The 23,911-nt window shown below is 38.5% G+C and overlaps 1 protein-coding gene across 1 annotated transcript in view; it reads left to right on the top strand.

Moving 5' to 3' along the window:
- wscd2 (WSC domain containing 2) overlaps window positions 1-23,501 on the top strand; it is a 75,870-nt gene extending 52,369 nt beyond the window's left edge. Inside the window, exons 4-9 of the mRNA XM_017452066.3 lie at window positions 2,486-2,670; window positions 7,339-7,460; window positions 10,952-11,126; window positions 12,731-12,895; window positions 13,159-13,359; window positions 19,681-23,501. Coding sequence (XP_017307555.1) covers window positions 2,486-2,670; window positions 7,339-7,460; window positions 10,952-11,126; window positions 12,731-12,895; window positions 13,159-13,359; window positions 19,681-20,033 — 1,201 coding nt within the window. The 3' untranslated portion in view covers window positions 20,034-23,501. The remainder of the gene's footprint in view (window positions 1-2,485; window positions 2,671-7,338; window positions 7,461-10,951; window positions 11,127-12,730; window positions 12,896-13,158; window positions 13,360-19,680) is intronic.
- Window positions 23,502-23,911: the final 410 nt, after the last annotated feature.

Here is a 23,911-nt window from a genome sequence, read left to right on the forward strand (position 1 = left end):
CTGCATCCCCACATCAGAACCAAGTATTCAGCATTAGGTCATGTGACTTATCCCCAGTCATTTTATTTACTATATGGTTGCAAGTAATAATCAATAAGATGATTTCAGCTAATACTAATCAAAAAACCTTTCAAATAGTTAGACATCGACTGAGATGTTCTCTTTTTCTTTATTTCTGTTCTGCTTTTGTACGTTCTGCTCACGGCGGTTTCGTTTAAAGAGAGAGAGCTTTGTGAGCTAAGAGAGCTTGGTCCAGTGTACAGAATTTATGTTACATTTGTGTTTGTAAACTTTTTTGTTGTTGTTTTTGCCATTAGTAACATTAGTCACATTTTTCGTAAAGAGTGAGCCTTCATACAAATGGTGTTCTACAGCTGATATCAAGAAACACACTCACACACATACACACACACTCACACACACACTCATGCTTTGCTTTCAGAAGCATCCACCCATGTTCAAATGTACAACTCAAGCAGTCTGATTACACCAAATTTCAGTATGAGGTCATATGACTTTTCCAAGGTATCTGATTGGACAGATAGTGCACTGAGCAATTAGAGGATTAACACAGAGTACACAGAAAAGCACACACACACAGATTTCTTCTATGAGAAAGCAAACTGGCAATTTTGAGCCCTGCCCTCAAACGATCCCAGAGTCAGTACTAGAGTGTGTAAAATTGCCATAAGTCTGTACACAGGGGTTAACTGACAGCCTACAGTCCAGATGCAGACTCAGCTAAGTATTTCCGTAGAACGAACCTAGTATTTGGAAAACATACTGTACCAGAGACAATAAATGTATGAAAATTAATTATATGTGTATAAAAAAATCACAGTGTGGCTCCTGTAGAAAATCCTCACTAATTTAAATACATTTAGTTGAAGACACCACATCAGACTAGACATTAGCTACAGGGCTAGCGAGGTCGGAAAGGGAAGGTTTTTTTTTTTACAGGTTTTCATTTTATTTACACTCTCTGGTCTCATTTAAAAGATTTTTTTTTTTAACTGTTTGAAAGATGATTGTAAAGAGACGTGACATTTATTCTTCAGATCTAGTATGTATCTCATCCATTCAGAGTCCTTGACCCTAGTCTACAGTGGCATTGTGAGACATCACTACGAAACAAAACATAACCACTTCAAATCGTCTTACGTATAGCCATGAGCCAGTCATTAAGCTTTAAATTTAACGCCATGTTAGTTGCTTGTTAATTAAAAGATTTTTGTAAGCAAGAATATTAACTGGACCTTTTCAAATACTATTCCTTTGCCATGTTCTGATGCTTTGGGGGTTTTTTTTCTTAATTTTTCACATTTATAGTTCTTTATTATTTATCTGTTTCAATCTTACGCATCTAAAAGCTCTATTGTATTTTCAATGTTGCAGTTCACTTGTTAGGAATTTGCAAACAGGAAAACGTCCATTCACTTTGCACACAGTGTCATGTTACCTCTTGGAGACAAGCGCGGACGGACAGGGTAGCGTGCGTAGAAACGGAAGATTAAAGACGTAAACCAGAAGGAAGTCAGGCAATCAGGCGAACAATCCAAACAGGACAGGGCAGGGCAGGGATTCGTAATCGAGTAACAGGCGAATAAGTCCGAAAAACCAGGAAAATCCAAACGAATAACTAACGGCTTGGTTAAACAACTGAGTCACTAGAACTGAGCGTTTACTTTGCGAGGCGCGAAGGTTAACGAGGCCTTTTATAACTTATGAGCCGCACAGGTGTTGGTACTCAATATTCAGGCGAACTTGAGCGCAGGCATGGCTGGGAAGTGTAGTCCTTGTCCGCCATGTTTGTAGGCGGTGCTGCAAGATGAGTACTGCAGCCGCGTGTTCGCCGTGGCGTAACACACAGTTGGTGGAAATAGTCGTCAAAATGACCGTTTATAAGCTCCACCTTATATTCTGTATATATATCGGCTCAGAAACTGCGAAATGTGCAGAACTAACGCTGCGAAATTGTGTTGGCAAGTTAGCAGTTTAGCACTATTAAAACATCCACTTCTCTAAATGTGTCTCTCTACAGTACAGGTGTGCTGTGGTGAAAGACAGGAAAAGATTAAATTACCTCCCCTTATTGACTGACACCACTTCATCAAAATATCAAAAAGATTTTCGCTTTATTTTTTTCTAACTGATCAGACGTACAGTTGTAACAGAGACTCTCACTTCATCTATCTCTCTATCAGTGACACAAATTCTCTCCATCCATCTCTCTATCAATCTACCAGTAGTGTCTTTAAGACACTAAAACTATTATACTCGATCATTTATTTATTGTGGAAACTTATTTTATGTGACATCTCAGATCAAATCCTTCCTTCATTATTATTATTATTATTATAATTAGTAGTAGTAGTAGTAGTAGTAGTCGTAGTAGTAATAGTGGTATTAGTAGCAGTAGTAATAGTATGTGAATGTGCGACATCTGTAGGCAACTTGTGTCTTAACTCATTCCCTCCATTTTAAGGGGCTACTTGTACTCTGGCCTGGAGTTCGGAGCGGAGTGTTACTGCGGCCACAGGATCCAGGCGGCGAACGTGTCGGACAATGAGTGTAACATGCCGTGTAAGGGTGAGAAAAGCAAGCTGTGTGGAGCAGCCAACCGCCTGTCCATCTACAGACTGGAACTGAGCCAGGAGTCAGCACGGAGATGTGAGCAATTATACACACACACCTCTAGCCAAGCAAATTGCTGTATGCATGGACGTTCATGAGTTACATCATCAATAAAGATTAGTGAGAATATTCCAGAAGCAGCCATGCAATCCCAAACCATGACACTACCTCCACCAAAAATCTAGTAGTCAGTACCGATACCACCAAAAGTACACGATACTCGATACCAAAGTCAAGACCACGGTGTGGTGTAAAATTTAAAAAATAAAATAAAAAAACTCTCCTGGAGGACATCCTCCGCTGGCTGATACTGGCAAGGGGGGGTTGGGACAGGACATGGGCTGAATGGCGATGCATAGTGGCCCATTAGGAGGTTGTTTATAACACTGCAATGCATTAGCGTTGTTAACAAATAACTGCCTAGCGCTGACATTACATGGAGCATAACTTTAGCTGGTTTCACGGCAACAATGCAGTTGCCTCAAACAAACATAATATAGGACCTTCTTTCAGGTGCTTCGCCAAATTCCAGGTGTTTCCTCGCTTTTTTGAAATGAACGATAGCATCGGTTGCACACCGGAAACCGATACTAGCTTTCCTCTCTTTTCCTCTCAAGGAGTCGGGGCGGAGCTAAACTTGTTAAGCTAAGCTAATCTTTTGTAGTTGTTCCTGTGTGCTTGTAGGCGTTCTTCTTCTTCTTCACCAATTGTGGACCGACTAAAACACTTGCACGTATTTGCTGCCCCATCAGGTCCGGAAGAATCGTAACCTTGGTACATTCGTTACAATCGGTACCAACGGAAAAACAAGTACCGTCACGTTTTAAGAATGTTGGTGCCGACTTGGTACCGAAGTATCAGTTCTCGTGACATCCCTAATGCACAAATATAAACACATATGCATGCATACACAGTCCACAGTACTGGAAAAGCAAGGAGTGTTAATTTGTTTGTGCTTAGAGATTTGGGTTTGAGATCAAAAGCTGGATATGAGATGAGAATTTAGGATTTCAGTTTTTATTTCCTGGTATTTACATCTTGATGTGTTAAACAACATAGAACATAGAACCTTTTGTATCAAACCACCCAATTTTTAGTCGAGCAAAAATATAGAAACAGATCAGCCTTGAATTAAATTACAGTAAATAAAGTGAATAATAACCAAATAATATTTGGTTGCATATGCCTTGCATGCAAAAACTGCATTAAGTCTGTGACACATTGACAAAAGTGACAAAATTGTTGATTTCTTCGTTGGTCATGCTTTTTCAGGCTTTGATTGCTGTTTGTTTCGGGAGGTTTCTCCCTTCAGTCTCCTCTTCAGAAAGGGAAATGCTGCTCAGTTGGGTTAAGGTCTGATGATTTACTTGGCCAGTCTAAAACCTTCCACTTTTCCCCCTGATTAAGTCCTTTCTTGAGTTGGCAGTGTGTAGGATAAAGTCGCCCCCCCAACCCCCCCCACCCCACCCCCGATAAACCTGGATGCATTTCTCTGTAAACTGTCAGACATAATGGTTCTGTAAACTTCTGAATACATTCTGTTGCTACCATCATGAGTTACATCATCAATAAAGATTAGTGAGAATGTTCCAGAAGCAGCCATGCAATCCGAAACCATGACACTACCTCCACCATACTTGACAGATGAGCTTGTATGGGTTTTTTAAAAAAAATGTCATGAGCAAATCCTTTTATTCTCCATCACTTTGGTAGAGGTTAAACTTTGTTCCAGAGCTTTTGTGGCTCATCTCTGTAGTTCTTTGTGAATTCCAATCTGGTTTTCTAATTCTTACTGATGATGAGTGTTTTGCATCTTTGGGATATGGCCTCGATATTTCTGCTCTTGAAGTCTTCTCTTGGATTGTGATAACTTCACCCCTGCCCTGTGAAGGTTGCTGGTGATGCCATTGGATTCTTCTTCACAGCTCTCACAATCTTTCTTATCATCAGCTGTTATTGTTTTCCTTGGCCGACCCATTTGGTGCCTGTTGCTCAGTACACCAGTGGTTTCTTTCTTTTTTCAGGACATTCCAAATTGTTGTAGTGGCTATGACCAATGCTTCTGCAATACCTCTGATTGATTATACCTCTTTTCTCAGCTTGCTTTTAGACATAAATAGCTCTCTGATATGAAGTTGGCTTATCCTTTTGCACAACAAATGCAGAGTTCACAGGTGAAATAGAAGGCTCAAACCAAGAGTAGATGTACAGAGTTATTTAATGTTTAAACAATCAATCTAACCAGACACACCTGGGTAACAAGAAACACCTGTCAGTAACGTTCAAATATTTTTGCTTGGCTCAAAATTGGGTGGTCTGATTTAAAATGTGCCGTGTTCTAAGTCGTGTAACACATCTACATATAAATACCAGGAAATAAAAGCTGAACTTCTAAAACTCTTTTCTCACATTCATCTTGAGATCTCAAATCCAAATGTTTTCAGTCTACAGCAAAAACAAATGAATCAGCCTTGCCATTAAAATAGTTTCGGAGGGGACTGTACTACATTCACACAGACTTTGGTGCATGCCACATGAGGAAGAGAGATTGTTGTGTGTGTTACCAACAAACCAATGGGATAAATAAAGTAATGTGAAGAGAACAGACTATGCCACCCTAGGACTCTCACCCAGGGAATTTGGATATATAGGGAAAAGGCACACACGCTTGTTACACCTAGAAAGCAAAGAGACGTGGATATTGTCAAAGATCACATATATAATCATGCAATGCAATAAACCCAGTTGAATGTTGGTCACCAGGAGGAGGAACACCTCTAGGCAAAGCTACCAGCTTCACTTTAACGACATTTTTCTCAAAGGGGGAGACAGGAATCCAAAAATAAACAGACGCTCACAAAACAAAATAACGAAACCAAAAGTGCATCCAACCCAAAGAAAACAGGAAATAAAATAAGTAAAGATATCCTAAGCAACAATGGGACAAAATCACACCATCATAAAAAATTACATACATAACAGGATATGTGCTTGATGCAGTTAAGGAAAACATAATGCACATTAAGTAGCCAAAAAGGCCAACCAGCGCACCCAGAAGCTCAGGTACGCAACATATTCGACCGTTGTTTATGCGAACAGCCACAGTACAGCCACTTGATACAGCAATTAAAAGTGTGTAGTGAGTGCAGCAGAGCAACTTGGCAAGCAGGAAGGAGTTACAATCAAACTTAGCGGAGCAAGACGAATCTGCAAGCAAGTAAGATCAGCAAAGCAGCAGCACCAGCACACTTAACGAGTGTTGAAGTTGAAGAAGGAGCCAAACGGCCGTGTCAAGGCTGCGTACAGTGAACAATGGCTGAATCCAAGGTACAACTCTCAGACAGATAGGACAAATGGCTTAGAGCAAAGCACATTGTGCATGAAGCTGTATAAGAAGCTCACCGCCTGTTAAAGTACCTCTTGCTTTTCACGAAGAAATACCCAGGGATTAATCTTTCAGTAACAAAGTTTAACCAGCCAAGTAAAGGACACAACGTGAATATGGACATTGAAGCGATCTTCAATGCAGCAGCCAAGCTTGTGCCGCTACACTACATTACACTACACTACACTACAAAAGATAACAAGAGGGTGCCGTGCCCCACCTGAATATCCTTCTTTTTATACGGCGCTAATGAGACAACCAGCAATCAATTGACCTACATGATTAAGGGTGGAAGGGGCCATACGAGGGCAACCAGAAGGAGGAATGAAAAGGACGAGGGAAACTGAGCAACCTGACCTTGCTACATCAGGATGAGACCTTGTAGGAGGAGACGTTGTTTGTGTGTGCTGCGTTAGGAAGACACGTTGTTGTTTTATTTTTGATGTGTTAGGATGAGACAGGATGTCTTGCACTCATTTACAGATAAAGTACAACAGATTCAGTGTTCTATCTTCTTTCCTGTTTCCTCAGATTGAGTCTAATTATTGAGTAAAAACACTCATCATGTGACAGATTGTGTGTGTGTGTGTGTGTGTGTGTGTGTGTGTGTGTGTGTGTTCATACAACTAGTGGAGTAGCTGTTTCCTCTGAAAGTCCTTGGTCCCATTTTAAAGTGATTTATGCTAAAGGGATTTTTTTTCATTGCAATACTATGATCTTTTAGCAGGGTTTGGCTGAGACTGTTTCAGACCTTTCTATGTTATTCACACTCTGTGACATTTGAGCGGAACTCTACAAGCATTAATTCCTACAGGCATCAGTCATTTAATCACTTTAATTAGTTCAATACAGCAATGATGCTACTTTCTGTTTTTATTTTTTGTTTTTTTGTAAGGAGCCTTTCTTGGGAGGACTTTCTCTAGTGTGAGCGTTTTGTAATAGTCAGTTCCACATTGTACAACAGTAAATATAACTATAAATGGATAAAAATAAGCAAAGTGTGTTGTTCATTAATGAGCAAAAAGCTACATTGACAGATTGCTGTGGCATAAGAGGAACAGAACATTTTGGGACATGCTGTTATAGAAAAATAATCAAGTCACTGTTACCATGCCAACATTGATTAACCACATGTGACAAACTGTTTTATTCCTCATGTTTTTTCATTATTGTTGAAACAAACCCACAGTGGACTGATTATATATATATATATATATATATATATATATATATATATATATATATATATATATATATATATATATATATTCATTCATTCATTCATTCATTTAAATGTTTGTGTTGTGATTGTGTTTCAGATGGGAGTGCCATCTTTAAAGGCTGTTTCAGGAGACCGGACAACATCACACTAGCACTTCCTGCTGCTGCTGTCATTCAGAACATGTCCGTGGAGAAGTGTGTTGACATGTGCACAGAGAAGGTTTGTGTGTGTGTTCTCACACATAAAATTAGCTTGGTTGTGTGTATATGGGTGTAGTATTTCTCGTAGTGGTTTTTTGTTGTTATAATAACTGGAAATCAGTGAGCAGAAAAAAACTCTAGGGGACATGTCAAATGAGAAAAATCAGTGTTTTTGAGGTACTGTGATTGTGGGCATGTTGTGTAAGTATACAGAAGCTGTTGTTTTAGCTCACTAAAAATCCATGTGCTCTCTTACATCTTTCTTCCAGTAAAAGTCTTCGCTCAAGTCGGAAAGTATGAACTCTTAACATATGGAAGTAAAAGTAGAATAACAAAATAGGAAAGAAAAAGGCGTCTGCCTCAGATCTCACACGGATTTTACTTACTGATGGTATTTTAGTTCTGCTTTCACCTAGGAATGTGCGAAAACATTATGTGACAAAGACTGCTGACTCAAGAACACGGGGAACTTGGGGTGAGATTGCACGTGAGCTGTAGTTGAAGGGAAAAAAAGAAAAGAAAGAAAATAGCAATTGGACCAATATGGCTTGGCTTCTTGTCAGCTGCTCTACATTTCATCTCCTGTTCCTACACACACTTTAGCTCAGAGACAGAGAGAGAGAGAGAGAGCTTATTAATATTGCAGGAAGCTTGGTGTTACATCAGCTCACCCCATCTACCATCCACCATGCATATACACTTCCTTTTACCCAGAAAGAGAGAGAACTGCACCTGATAAAGTGATTACTGAAGATGGTTGAGTTAGAACTTGATGTTCCTTTTTAACACTTGAGAGGAAGTTCAGGGTAAGAGTTAAGATTAAACGAAAACTCTAATCCTAGACCTAAAATGAACCACATATGGTAAAATATTCTGAATCTTTTAGCTCTTTTTTTCAGGTACTATCAACTAACAGGTTTTAGCAATCTCTTTAACTCTTAGAAGCTCTTAACCTGAACTTCCGCTCAAAAATGTATGTGTGTAGACTACATGTGAAAGTAAAAATGAAAAGTAAAATCCCCGTTAACGCTGAGCTTTTTGCTGTGAACATTTCAGGTATCCTTAAGAGGAAAGGTCAGAAATAGGCAGTGGGAAGGCCTTTTCCAAACAATTTGAAATTCACCATTCTACAATGAGAAGGTTTGCTTACAAATGGAAAGCCTTCAAGACAGTTGCCAATCTGAAATGTCAGAAATTGTGTAATGCTCAGAGACAAAGAACAACCCAACAGCTACAGTGGGGGAAATAAGTATTGGACACATCAGCATTTTGTTCAGTAAATATATTTCCAATTAGGTTATTCACATGAAATTTTCAACAGACATCAGTATTTACTCAAGAAATCCACAAATATAAAGAATTCACAACATTAAAGTCATAAATAAAGTAAATATTTATAAATGTGTAATAAAGTGGTATGACACAAGGAAAAAGTATTGAACACGCAAAGAAAAAGCAGTTCTCCAAGGCAAAGTAAGGCAAGGAACCAGCTGAACTCCATAAGTAATTATACCCCCTATCAGTGCAAATTAATATCAACTGGGTTAGTAAATTGATGGTCTATAAAAAGGCTTTTTGTTACCAAAGTGTCACACACAAAACATCTCATGGTGGGTAAAAACAAAGAGCTTTCCCAAGACCTTCGTAACCTTATTGTTGCGAAACATATTGATGGAATCGGATACGCACGTGTTTCAAAACTCCTGAATCTCGACATCAACCGGCCACGCACAGAAGCTCCTCACAAGATTTCTGACCAGGGAGTCAGAAGAATAATCAGAAGAGTAGCCCAACAGCCAAGGACCACTCGGGAAGAGCTCCAGAAACGCTTGGTGGCAGCAGATACTATCATCAGAAAGAAAATAATAGGCAGTGCACTCCACCACCATAACCAACACGCTCACCCTGCAAGACTCCATTACTAAAGAAATGGCATTTCGAAGCTCGTTTAAAGTTTGCTACAACTCATTTGGACAAGCCTATGAAATACTGGGAGAGTGTAGTCTGGTCAGACGAGAGCAAAATTGAACTTTTTGTCTGTCATACTACACACCATGTTTGGGGAAGAAATGGCACTGCACATCACCCTAAAAACACTACACCAACAGTGAAGGTTGGAGGTGAAGCATCATGGTGTGGGGCTGTTTTTCATCACATGGTACTGGCAGCCTTCATATAATTGAAGGAACAATGAATGGAGCCCTTTACCGGGAGATTCTTGAGAAGAACCTGCTGCCATCCACCAGAATGATGAAGATGAGACATGGGTGGTCCTTCTAGAAGGACAATGATCCAAAGCGTACAGCAAAGGAAACTCAACTGGTTTCAGAGAAAAAAAATGAAGGCGTTAGAATGGCCCAGTCAGTCACCTGACTTAAATCCAATTAAACAAGATTTAAAGACAATATGTTTAGAAGAACGGGCCAAAATCACACCTGAATACTGCGACCCATTAATTTCTTCATACAGAAAGTGTCTTGAAGCGGTCATTAAAAACAAAGGCTTCTCCAATACGTATTAAATAAATTTCAGTTAGCATGTTCAATACTTTTCTCCCGTGTCATTCCTCTTTATTACACATAACTTAATCTATGGACTTTAATGTTTGGATTTCTTTATATTTGCAGATTTCTTGAGCTAATACCAAAGTCTGGTGAAAATTTCATGTGAATAGCCTCATTGGAAATATATTTACTGAAATAAATGTTGACGCATTCAATATTTATTTCCCCCACTGTACATCATGTGACCTATGTAAGCACGTTACATGTGTATGTTCATGACAGCACAATCAGAAAAATACTGAACAAGTAGAGATTTCAGGGAAGGGTGGCTAGGAAAAAGTTTCTTATCACCAAAAATAATATGGTAGCATGGCTTAGATTTACAAAATGGCATCTCAACATATCATATACATTCAGAAACAATATCCTTTGGACTGATGAGACTTAGGTGTTGATGTTTTGTCATCATGCCAATGGCAAGGTCCAGACCGCAACCCCAGTCAGATGTGGCGGGATCTAAAGAGAGCGGTGCATAAAAGGAATGCCCTCAAACATCAATGAAATGAAGCAATGTTGTAAAGAAGAGTGGGCCAAAAGAAATTATTGCAAAATAATGTGAGAGACTAATAAACATTTACTTCAACTTATTGGTGCTAAAGGTGGTTCTACATGTTATTGAATTCGAAGTGTACTTATTATTTCCCACCTGGGTTCTGAATGTTGGTTTACTTTTTGGTAAGAAATGACTACGTATTGAGATATGTTGGATTTTTGTTGTTGTTGTTGTTGTTGTTGTTGTTGTTGTTGCTGCTGTTGTTGACACCTGAGGTTATTTGTTTGGGGGGGTTGCTGTTTGCAGTTAGTGTATAGTGTTACATTAATTATCTGCATTAATAATTATATCAATGGAATTTCTTCACAAGGATAGTAAGACGTGTTTGTGTGTGTGTGTGTGTGTGTGTGTGTGTGTGTGTGTGTGTGTGTCCGTGTGTGTGTGTGTGTGCAGGAGTTTTCTCTGGCTGCTTTGGCTGGGATTAAATGCCACTGTGGTTTCCCCACCACCCTCTTCACCCTACACGAGCCTGAGGAAGAGGATTTGTGCCTTAATCGCTGTGCAGCCGAGGACTTTGAGAGCTGCGGCAATGACGACTACTTTATAGTTTACCAAACACAAGTGCAAGGTAATGGCAATGTAGTCGGACTGGAATACTTTCTCACTCAAGCCAAAGACAGAAAAGCACCATCAAATTTACCACCTAAATTTCCACTATTTCCATTTTTGGCACGTTTTCATGACTGGTTCATGCCATTGATCAAGCATTGCCACAAGTCTAAATTACATTTACATTTTTTCTTTGTCAATTGTCCTTGGGTTTTGGGAAGGTGCTACAGAAGTAAGAAAAAAAACCGAAGCAAAGTCAGTGATCTTCAGTATCTCTTGCAGTCACTGTTTTTGAGACTAATGCAGGGAGCTCAGCTAATTTGTATGCTGATATGACTGCAGCATGAGCTGCAATAAATTCTGATGTTAATACACTAATTATGTGTCTATTTCATTTTTAATGCAGAGGCATAGGTCGAGTATAGTGCACAAGAATGTAGACATGCAATAAGAAAAATTTGAACGATCGCATGAGATTAAAATCACACTATGAAAACATTTTTTTTCTTCGGTGTATATGTATTTAGTCTGTATATATATATTATATGGGCTGACTGGCCAGTTTGATGATGGAGAGGGTTTAGATCTGCATAGTGACTCAGTGTTATTAAGACATATGATGACTTTCCTAAGCAAGCATCTTTCACTTCCCTATGTATGCATAATGACGTTATAGCACATGAGTTTCACCACCAAATAAAGTCTCTCTAAATGTCCCAAAAACGCTGCCCATGCAGATTCAACCTTATCCAGTTGCATTTTTGTTCTCATGTAGGCTTTAACGTGGGTGAATTTTACCAAATTCCCAAATGAATGTGAATAAAAAATGAATACAGAGCTTTCTATAAGTACTGAGAATGACCTCTATAACTACATACTCGAGCTGGAATAGCTGGACTCAAGTGTGAAATCATTGAATCAAGAGTTTTTCTTCGCATTTTTTCTCAGTCATATATGTGATATTTATTGCTGTGGTCCATCACCCATCACACCGATCTACATAGATAGCCTAATAAGCTCTAATTATAAAGATAATAATGAAGCAACCTCAAAATATACAAGTAACGTAGCTTAAAGCTGTACCACAAAACACGCAAAGACACAATACCAACCAGATATAATGAGACGATTAACTAGCAGTGACAGCTGGTCACAAGTAGAAAGTTTTTCTTTATACAGTATCGGTAACTCAGCTTTACTGTTATGAAACCATTATGGATAAATCATGTTGCACATCATCTCATCATGAACATAAAACTATTATGCATACACACAAGAACACACATACTGAATAATTGTTGTTGTTTTTTTAAGTCAACCACACAAAGCTTACAGGTCTGTTAATGTAATTTGTAATTTAATTGGGCAATCTTCGCTTAGTCTATTTACTTCTAGTTTCTTCTGCAAAGAAATTTTTAAACAACAGTGACTGAGAAAATAAATCACCTTGTTCACGTTTACTATAGCCTCTATTGTTAGCTATATTTGCCATGTAGTCACTGCAGAATTTTCAAAATACTCATGATTTGAACGATCAGGTATATTTGACTTATAATGTGTACATTTTGGCATAACAATTCCTTTATTTGCAGTCTCATTTTTTTATGTTTTATTCCTCCATAGACAATCGATGTATGGACCGGCGGTTCCTGCCCACACGTTCGAAAAAGCTGACAGCTTTAGCAAGCTTCCCTGGAGCTGGAAATACATGGGCTCGCCACCTCATCGAGTTGGCCACTGGATATTACACAGGGAGTTACTACTTTGATGGTTCACTATACAACAAGGGTGAGTGTGGGCAGCATTTCTCACTGTTGGTGTGTAAAGTATCACGGTTAACTAAAACTTGTTCAACCTGTTCTCTTTGTCTGTAGATTTTATTTTATTTTTATTTTTTAAATCATTTAATTAATATATTAAAATACCAAAAAATTCATACCTTAATGGAAATAATATTTATGGAAATAGACACAGAAAAATCCTTCCCTATATAAAATATTTATCATTCTCACACAGACAGAATATAAACATTAAAATATCTGGCTCTGCAGGTTTTAAAGGAGAGAGGGACCACTGGCGTAGTGGCAGGACAATTTGCATAAAGACACACGAGAGTGGCAAGAAAGAAATCGAAGCCTTCGACTCCAGCATCCTGATGATTCGCAACCCCTACAAGGCCCTTATGGCTGAATTCAACCGGAAGTATGGCGGCCATATCGGATTCGCTTCTCAGGCCCACTGGAAAGGAAAAGGTGAGACTGAATATACAGAGGTGATTCTTGGACTGTCCAGGACGCAGGAAGGGAAATCCATCTTGGCATTTTTTTTCCCTCGTTGATGCTTTTATAAAATATCAATACGCTGAGCCAACCTTAGGATAGCTGTCTGAAAGTCTTAGCATTATATTCTGCATGCTAGATGTACCACTAGATCGAGCTTCCCAATTAAAGATCCATCGTTATGTCATGTGGGCTATAACAAAACACTTTTAGTAAAATGTTGGGTTTTGTACTCTGTATAGCTATACTTTAAAAGACCAAGCTTTGAACAAAATGTTGAATTCCTCTAAGAAAGCTATCTAAATTATTCAAATGACATGCTTCAAACCAAGTGCCAACCTATTGCTTAATTATTTTGTTATTAGATGATCTCCACCACTTACCAGAGTTTTGCTTGTCTTTTTAACTTCTTGTTTTGCTTCTTTCTTTTCTGTTTTCCAAACAAGTTCTCTTCCATTTGAGAAGCACAAAATAAACTTACACAAGTCCCACACGTGAGTGAGATGGGGCCGCTTTAGGGGGATTCCTCGTATAGCATTGTACGTTCCACCCATCGGTGGATTTTGGGGCGAGTTATATATTTTTTGTGTTGACATTTTCATGACCTCAGTGTTGGCCTTCAGGGCGCCCCTCAAAACTCATATCAAAACATGTTATGTCTGCCATTTGTAATGTGTCTTAGGCGATGGTAGAATATATAAGTTTTCAAGACTCGAGTAACACTAATACTGATGTAATTTTGTTATGATGTAATTTTAAACACTACCTCACTACTTTCACCTCTTATTGTTTCCAATGAATGGTAGAAAATGGCTCTGTGATTTATTCTCAGTGTGATTCACACCTTTTCACAGTTTTTGGGGCTTGCCTACAGTTTTATGTCTTTCCTACCTTACCTTTTTCAGAAAAATTCAGTCCAGGACTTTGTCACCATCATCAGTTACATACCAACTGAAGGAAAATCATTAAGAAGAATGGAGTTCCTTGCTCCAGTATAGTTCCAGAGACTTGTCAAATGCCAAAGAGCACTAAAGCTGTTTTGGTTGTCTGTCTTGGGCTTACTATAATTTTTATGTTTTATGTTGTTGTTGTTGTTGTTTTTTCCCCTTTGTCACCCATCCGTAGATTAACAATTCATTTGAAATCTTCTTGTTGGTTGTTGGTTTACCCAGTAAATGTAAGTGGTCATTTATGAAAGGGAAATTGTTTATGCGATGGACAATAAGAGAACGCCAACAAGGGTAGGGCTATGAATCATGAATGATGATGGACTATTAAAGAAACAGGCTATTAAAGTTAAAGCTATCAGTTATGGGGAAATCACCTTGCCTGCATATTTACACATCTAATAATATGAATTATTTATTACAAACCACTGGTTTGGACTTTGTCTATAATAATTGAGTTATAATCAATTCTAATCAGTAATACACAATTAATTATAGTTGCCTTTTAAACTGAAGTATCATCTGATTGTGATGATCCAAATAATCTACTGTTTGTTACACTCATACTTTTTACCTGGACACTGAACACAGGCCTATGAAACATATTCCACAAGCCACATGTTCAGCAGGAAGGTGGATCATGCGCAGAAGAAAATGAGTTCTCTCATTCTTTATTTTTTAAGTTACTTTTCTTGAAAGTAACATACAGATCCCCAAATTACTGATTGAAAATACATAATTAAAAATTCATAGAACTGCAGCCTTTCTTCTTTCTTTAATATGTCGTGACACACATATTTTACAGTTCCCACAAATTTCAAGGTATTTTACTTCACACATACTGTAGATACCACAGTTTTATGTTCATATGCATGTTGATGGGGTCAGGAATGAGGTCTTCAGCATTAAGTACATGAACTTTATTTCGCACCATTTCTGAATACCTCCATTTATCATAAGAGCTTTATTTATCATAAAGCGCTTTGAGTTGTTTAAGTAATCTAGTAGTTTTGTTTCAAAATGACCTCAGTGGGGATGTTTTTTGGAAATACCCCCAGCAGCACTGGGCTTCTTTTGCAAAACTTGTGTCTGTGTATTACACCTGGGTGTTTCCATGATTGGGGTTCCATTTGTTACCCACAGATATTACATTTACTAATATGTATGTAAAGTAAATACACACAGCGGAATCAAAATCAAATTGCTCAAAGGATCAAAATTCCAAACATTAAAAAAGGGGGTTCCAATGTAGTTGTTTATTTATGGAGGCACATTAGGGATATACTGAGGCAAAAGGCTGTTGGAGTATCTTTTGGTGATGAAATAAAGCTCACCAGCATATATGGTGAAGGCCTTAAACTGGAATGGCGTTAAAGCTGAAGATGGAAAGGCACTATCCAGTTACGCACCCTTTCTTCGAGGATGCTGCGATCTGTCACAGAGTTTGCAATACATGGAAGAACTCAACCTACCCTCTAACCTAAGGCTTATTGTTTCAAAACTCCCTCATAAGTTAAAAGAAAGGTGGAGTTCTGCAGCATTTGATATCCTGGAGCAAAGGAAAACAAAGGCTAACTTCTGTGTTCTTGTTAACTTCATGGCAAGGTAGGCTAGAATTATGCAAGATCCTCTTTTTGGTGGCATACATAAACCATTTTCCAGTAAGAGGGTGATGCAGGCCAAGTCTGTGTCAGACAAGCTTGCATTTAAGTCGAAGAGCAAGAGCAGTAGCTTCGCCTGCACAGTGGGAGCTGCACCTGATAGACCTGTTGAGCTTTCTGCAATAGAGCACTTAAAAAAGAAAGTCCTGGATGACAAGCGAATTGTTTCTAAATTTACAATGGTGCACATGTCATATATTCATGTGAAGAGTTGCTATGTAAGTCTCATAATGAGTGTGTGGAATTACTGTGGATAAAGGGCATTTGCTTTGGATGCTTAGATAAACGGTATATGAGTAAAGATTGTGAAAGGTGCCTTAAATGTTCTGTGTTCAAAAAGCCATCCAAGAATTCTGAACATTCAGAAGACTAATGGTGAACTTCAGAAGAAGGAAGAGAGAGGAAATGAGTCTGAAAAGGCTGTGAGCATTGGACTTATATAGCTGGAAAAATAAAGGCTTGGATTACAGGGAATTCATGGACTACATTTTGAAGTGTGGACATGCTGAGCTTGTACCTGAAGAACAACTGAAACTGAAGAATGGAAAGGGGTGGTACATACCTTACCACAGGGTCTTATCATCCCAAGAAAGTTTGTGGGTGGTGTTGGGTTGTACTGCATCATGTCAAGGAACATCTCTCAACAGTGAACTTATACAAGGTCCAAACCTTACAAATTCTTAGAGTGGAGTCCTGATATTCTTTTGCCTTGACAACATGGTTATATGGATGGGGAGAAGATGTTTCATTTTCTGTGGTGGAAGGATTGGGACATCATTCTATCGCTCATGAATTGTTGTTCACCTGTTTGTGGCAGGAACACAAGATCATCATCTAGTTGTGCCAGCTATGCCCTGAGAAGAATAGCCAAGGACAGCAAAGGAAGTTTCTCAGTTGAGGCAACCAGTACAAATCTGAAGAAGTTTTATGTGTATGACTTGTTGAATGACACAGAAGCCTGTGCCATTCATCTTTACCAGGAATTGAAGGCACTTTTTCAAATTAAAACCTCCAATTGCACAAAGTAACCAGTAATAGCCGAGTAGTTCTAGCTTCCAATGGTAGCAGAGCTGCCATGCAAGGTCCTAACTTGGGGTTCAGTGTCTTGCCCAAGGACACTTCGGCATGTGGAGTCACGTGGGCTGGGAATCGAACTGCCAACTCTACAATTAGTGGACAACCCGCTCTACCAACTGTGCCACAGCCACTGCCACCTCCCCATGGAGCAAGCTCTTGGTGTGCAGCGGTGTGCTGAAGAGGTTGTCTTTAATTCCATGTGTCCCTAAAAGATCAACCATGCTCTAGGTGAGGAATTCTGTCCATGGTCAGTTCTGTATACAACCCTCTGGGATTTATTGAACCCTTGACCTTTACAGCAAAGCATCTTGCAGGAGTTATGTAGGCTTAACCTTGGCTTGTATGAAGAAATTCCAAACGTCTTGCTCAATCATGGAAACATTGGCTGCATGGACTTCAGGGTCTTACAGACATCAAGATCACTTGCTGCTTCAAGCCGAGGAACTCTGTGATGTAAGTAAATCTGGAAATGGCACTGTGACCGACCAACAGACGTGACAAAGTACATGTGGACTTTGTTATGGTGAAATCTAGCGTGGCTCTATTAAATTGGATGACTATCCCACCTCTTGAGCTGACTGCTGCAGTTTTGGCAGTTCATGTTGATTGGACAGTGCCCACTGAAATGTAGATGCAATTGGAACAGTCTGTATTTTGGACAGACAGTATGACTGTTCTGAAGTACATTAGAAATTAAAGCAGATGGTTCCACATCTTAATTGCAAACTGTGTCAACGTCATCAGGGGTACATCGGAAGTCTCACAGTGGAAACACATTCCTGACAAGGTAAACCCAGCAGATTATGCCTCCCATGGACTGCATGTTGAGGTGTTAGTGACAAAAGAACCTGGATCAATGGACTGAACTTCTTAATTGACTTACCACAACTTTGGCCTGATCCTCCATCCAAACTTGCAATCCTTCCAGATGACATTGAGTTGAGAAAAGAGTCGAATTATAGTCACTGTCACAGTTACAAGCAACTATGATGCCACCAGCACATTCCTGAATTACTTTTCAAGCTGGAATAAATTCAGGAATGCTGTAGCATGGAAGCTCAAATTCAAGAATTTAAGCTGTAAGAAAAGGCAATGCTAAAGCTTCGGAAGACACATGGTTCTGTGTCACTATTAGTCCAGGAGATTGATGAAAATCCCTTTTAATCACTTTTATTAAACACCCTCCTCCCTTTTCACATGTCAGAGTTGATTATTTTGGACCGATAGACATTAAAAGAGGGTGAGGTATGGGAAAGTGGTATGATACTGACTCCTATATAAATGGATTCAGGCATTTTATTTCTAGAAGAGGCCATATGAAAGAGATAAGTTTAGACAATGGAACTAATTTTACCTTGACTGAAAAGGAGTTGAGGGAAGCTTTAAAGTCTTGAAATGTGAAACAGATAGAAAACAGTCTCCTTCCAAAAGGTGTGCAATGGACACTCAGTCCCCCTGCTGGTGCCCATCACGGAGGTGTTTGGGAACGATTGATCCAAATGGTCAAAAGGATTTTCTTGTCTGTTATAAACTTACAACCTTTGGATGATGAGGCTCTTGCCAGAGTGATATGTGAGGTTGAATCTATTATGATCAGCTGTCCCTTAACAACAATTTCAGATGATCCCAATGACCTTGAACCACTAACCCCCGATCACTTACTCCAACTCAAGGTCCAACCCTTGCCACCAGGGTTATTTGGAAAACGGACCTGTACTCCAGAAGATGATGGTGACAAATACAATACATCGTAGATCTTTTTTGGACATGCTGGACATGAGCGACACAACAAAGGTGGTCTCATGTCAGGCGTCAGTCCTGTCCAGGAGATATTGTTCTGGTAACTGATTGTTCAGCACCACAAGGATCACAGATAATGGCAAGAGTCATTGAAGCCATACGTGATGGCAAAGGTCTGGTTTGGAGTGTATGACTCCAGACCAAGACAAACCAGCTACAATGGCGCATCAACAAGATATGATTTTGGGTAGAAGGCTTGGTTGAAACACAAGCTTCAGTTGAAACACAATCAAGTTTACTTTGAAACCAGTGCAGGCAAATCAAACCAATACATACAATACACTCTAATAGTACATTCAAAATAAAGTGTTTGCTCACAATTCAGCAGATATTCAGCACATCCAAATGCATCAATGTGATTAAAGGCAGGTTGCCACAGGTGAAGCAATTCTAATTCAAACTCAAGCTCCAGTTTCATTCAAACAAACAATTCCATTTCCTCATCGCAAAAATTGACATCTTATCAAGTGAAAATATCTTGAATATAGTCAAAGTTCATTTGGAAAGTGGAGAACCCAGAGAACACATTAAATGCTACACGACAATAACCTGAGATCAGGAAAGAACTGTAAGGAAGCAGTGTTACCTGTACAAAAAAAACTGCTCAGTTTCATTTTTGGTTAAACCATAATCCCATGCTTTCGAATCTGCAAAACCCTTTGCCCTTTGGCAGGTGTTATAATTAATATTATAATTTTAGATTTATTCTTGTTTCAATATATGTGCTTTTATTACTGTTTACAGTAGATATTATAGTTCTTTCCTTTACCCCATTCTTAATTTCTCCTCACTCTCTCACTGTGTTTCAGAATGGCCTGAGTTCGTAAAGAACTATGCACCGTGGTGGGCATCACATACACTCGACTGGCTCCAGTATGGTAAAAACGTACACCTTGTGCACTTCGAGGAGCTGAAGCTTGACCTTTTCACTCAGCTGAAGCGCATGGTTCTCTTCTTGGGCCTTGACGTATCAGAGGATCGGCTGTTGTGCGTTGTGGCACAAAAAGATGGCAACTTCAAGCGCTCGGGCCTCAGAAAGCTTGAGTATGATCCGTACACACCGGAGATGCGGGAAAAGATTGACAGCCTCATACGCAGCGTGGATGTTGTGCTGAAACTGAGGAACCTTTCAGGGATTCCAGATGATTATAGACCAAGATGATACAACCTCACACTCTTTGTTTATCTGCTTGTTTTTGTTCCTATAGTATTTTCGGGTTGGTCTTTTTTTTTTTCTTCCCGATGAAAAAACCCCCCACAATTTCCTTATTTTTTGTGGCTCAACCAAAACAAATACCTTTAAGAAGGAGGAACACTAAGAACAATAAACCAGAACTTTGAGTTAGCAGATACAGAAGGATGAAAAGTTCCTAAAAGTCACATGACATGCTGATGGTTAAGCAAGACAATCTGGTAACTACAGACAGCCTACTACGATCGCTGTTGTAGGTGAAGCACTTTTTTATGTGCTGTCTCCTCTGTGTGTGTGTGTGTGTGTGTGTGTGTGTGTGTGTGTGTGTGTGTGTGGTCATGGAGACATGCTGTATTGATGCACAGTTTACTGGCCAGACCAACATTATGGCACTAGGTGGAGTAATGACATGTGCAGCTGAGTCTAAGCCTGATGTCATAACCTGATAGTTTTATGGTTTCATTCAGTTTTAGCTGCAATTCTGCAAAGAGAAACATAGTAGAGTAGACAATGAACAGAAATATGAGGCTTTTTTTGTTGAACATTTTGTAAGGAAAATTTTCTTGCCACGAATTGCCAGTTTGCAAGATGAATGAAGGCATAAACAAACAAATAAACAATATGTAGTTAATACACTACTCATCAAAGCTGGGGTATGAAAAATTGCACGAGATCTCGAAAGTACAGAGCAAGATGATAAAAGCAAATTTTCAATAATAAGAATGACAAAGTCACCTTGTTTTCCTCAAAAAAAAAACCTGGTTAGCCTTTAATATCAAAGCTGGGGAAAGAAAAAAAAATGCGTATTTATAGATAACTCAAGATAAATAAAGCTTTTGATGGGCAGCATACATAATCCTAAACATGGATTAGGATTAGGATTAAAGTGGAATATGATCTCATCTCAGTCATGTTTAACTTCCTGTGGTCACAGTGGACTAATTCTAATTCGTTCATGGCCACAAAACAGATGATAAACTCAGCATTTTGGACCCTACCGTAGCTACACAGTGATCATTACTATATTTTAACACTGTATTATTGTGTTTATGCAAAGAGCGATGAATTATAGGTGTAGAATAAGAATCTTGTATAGAGACACAGCAGAAGCTTTTAAACAAATGCTACTGATCCCTAATAACGCAACTTCCTCTCTACATTCTATTTCAAGACTCTCTCTCTCTCTCTCTCTCTCTCTCTCTCTCTCTCTCTCTCTCTCTCTCTCTCTCTCTCCCTCCCTCTCTCTCTCTCACTCTCTCAGAAAGCTCTTTGTTTTTTGAACAACATTATGAACTGCGACTGCGGGAGTTGTTTTCTTTGGAAAGAAGAGACTGTTGCCATTAAATCAGCTTGCGATCACTTTTTCAGTAAAACTTTATTAACTGTGGAAATGAATGTCCAAAAACAAAGAAAGAAAATGGCTCAAAGAACTGTGCATGTGCGAATGCCACCTTCTTCACACCAATGAGAAACTACAGACTTTGATATTAAAATACGGACTCATTAACCCCTGCATGACCTATTTAATTAACCACAGAGTATTCCCCTCTGTTTAATTTTACATTACATTACGCTGTTACGTTATCAAGCTGTTATCAAGCATTATTTTACTGTTACCATGACAGTGTGTGCCTTGGACGTTATAGGCCTCATTTAACAAGCTGAATAAAAACTCATTTATTTGTAAATCATTTGCAGGAACGTGTACAGGAGGTGGTATTCATGAAAATCCAGTTTGATTTTCCTGAGTTTGTATACATGTAAATGTAAAGGGGAATCGCAAATGTGAACGTTTTTTGATCGGCTACAAATCATATAATTGTTGATGAGTTCATTCAAATGTATCTTTAGATGGCACTGTCAATTTTAAGTCAAGTTATTTCAGTTACACACAAAGATTTAATGAGCATTTTGTGAAACTCATTTTATATTTCATAGCAAATCATTTTATCAAAGACAACTCCGTCAATTAAAAAATAAAATAAGACATGCCGTTTACCTAGGACAAAAGTAATTGCACCATATAAAAGGAGGAATTTTGTCATTTTAAGCTCTGTGAACTGTGCCTTTTGTAGGGTTTTGTAGGTGGCACGAAATGTAAATTAGCTGAACTGACAATGCACATAGTAATTTATCGACATAATTGAAATGATCGATATGCACAAGTATGAAGAATATCTTTGTTATAGTTTTGGAAAACTGATGGGATTTTTTTTTTTTTTTTTTTTTTTAGTTTGTTTCAGCCTATGAAAACAACTTTACTAAAATATTTATAAATGAGGCCCATTGGTTGTTTTATTTTCTCTGTTGCAGAGAACTTGTGTGGTTTCCAGAGCTTTAGAGCTTTATATGTTTAAGAAAAGCGAAGTGTTGTGCTTTTCCTGAGCAGCTCTTTGAATGATTTTGGCCAACATTTACTAGATTTCTGCTACACAATCTGCTGAATTTCTGTGCACCTTCTCAGACAACATGACTTATTGGAGTTTTCTAGAATGGTACTCATACACAACCCAATGTCCTGCAAATTTCATTTTAAAAAAGTGTATGTGCTGTATGTTGGTATAGTGCCCTATATTTTGGGCTTTCCTCATTGTCTTTACCTTCAGTCCTTTAGCACAGGAGTGCAGTGTTAACCATGAAGAGCCAGTATATTATTCCAGATGCAAACCTGCAGCCATTTTGGCTCTTTGAATATTGTATTTGACACCTCTGCCTCTAAAATGAAATGAAAAAGTAGGATATGTGTGTTTGTGGAACCTGAATACCTGAACACATACTAAACTTGAATATTTATATAAGTAATTGTGTGATTTCTTTTTCCTGCTAAAGTTGACAAACATATATGTTATATATTTTATCTGCAATGAGGTCATTCTAAAAATGTTTATTTTATGTGAACTTATTATTATTAATTGTTCTATGCTGGAAATATCCCCTTTTGTTTCTTGCATTCATGTTGGCTAACCACAATAAGCAACTAAAGAGAGACTGAACATTTTATTTAGAATATAGTCACCTATTTAAGGGTGAAAATGTCAGATGACCTACCTTACATTTAATCCCCGCTTAAAATCACACACCTGGTAGTAAACCAAGTATTGCTTCCAGTACATACACATTTTTGTAAGGCTTTAAAACTCTATTTGTAGGCCGAGACTGAAAGAGACGTAATGTCACTCCTATTTTTTCGACAGAGCCTCAGAACCCCAGTCAATCTGAATGTATTTTCAATGGATTGAATGTAATGTAATACTAATGATGACTATTAGCTGTGTGATGTTGATTGATGATTTTATTTTCGTTATATACTATGTCACTGTGGACAGACTTGGCTTTCATTTCCTCAAAAAGTGGAAAAACATGTACTACAACGTACTATTTTTGTACTTGCCTGAATGAGGCTTATGGGTCCTCGATAATAAACAGCTCTAAATGCAATCGCATTCTTTCTGGCATGACCATATGCTGAAATACATTACTAATCATATAATACATTCATACAGTATAAGGTATCTGTGTTACAATAAACAAACATCAAAGCAATGCTGAGGAAAAATAAAAACTCCATTTTGAATGCACATCTAGTTGTTTGTAGGTGGCAGTTTCCTTTTAAATCAGCTAGACATTTTTATCCAAATTACTTTTTACATAGCTGCACTAGTGTAATGAAGGCCCATGAAACAGTGAGTGACTTTTTTTGGTAAAATAATGATAAAAATATATATTTTTGATATAAACTCTATAATGTGATGTGGAGCTGCTGTGAGTCACCCTGACAATCCTGTAAAAGAAATTCACAGTCAGTGCTGTGTCAGGGGTGTTGGGACAGTAACATTTGTATGCATAGA

This window comes from Ictalurus punctatus, chromosome 22 (assembly GCF_001660625.3).
Source record: "Ictalurus punctatus breed USDA103 chromosome 22, Coco_2.0, whole genome shotgun sequence".
NCBI classification, from domain to species: domain Eukaryota; kingdom Metazoa; phylum Chordata; class Actinopteri; order Siluriformes; family Ictaluridae; genus Ictalurus; species Ictalurus punctatus.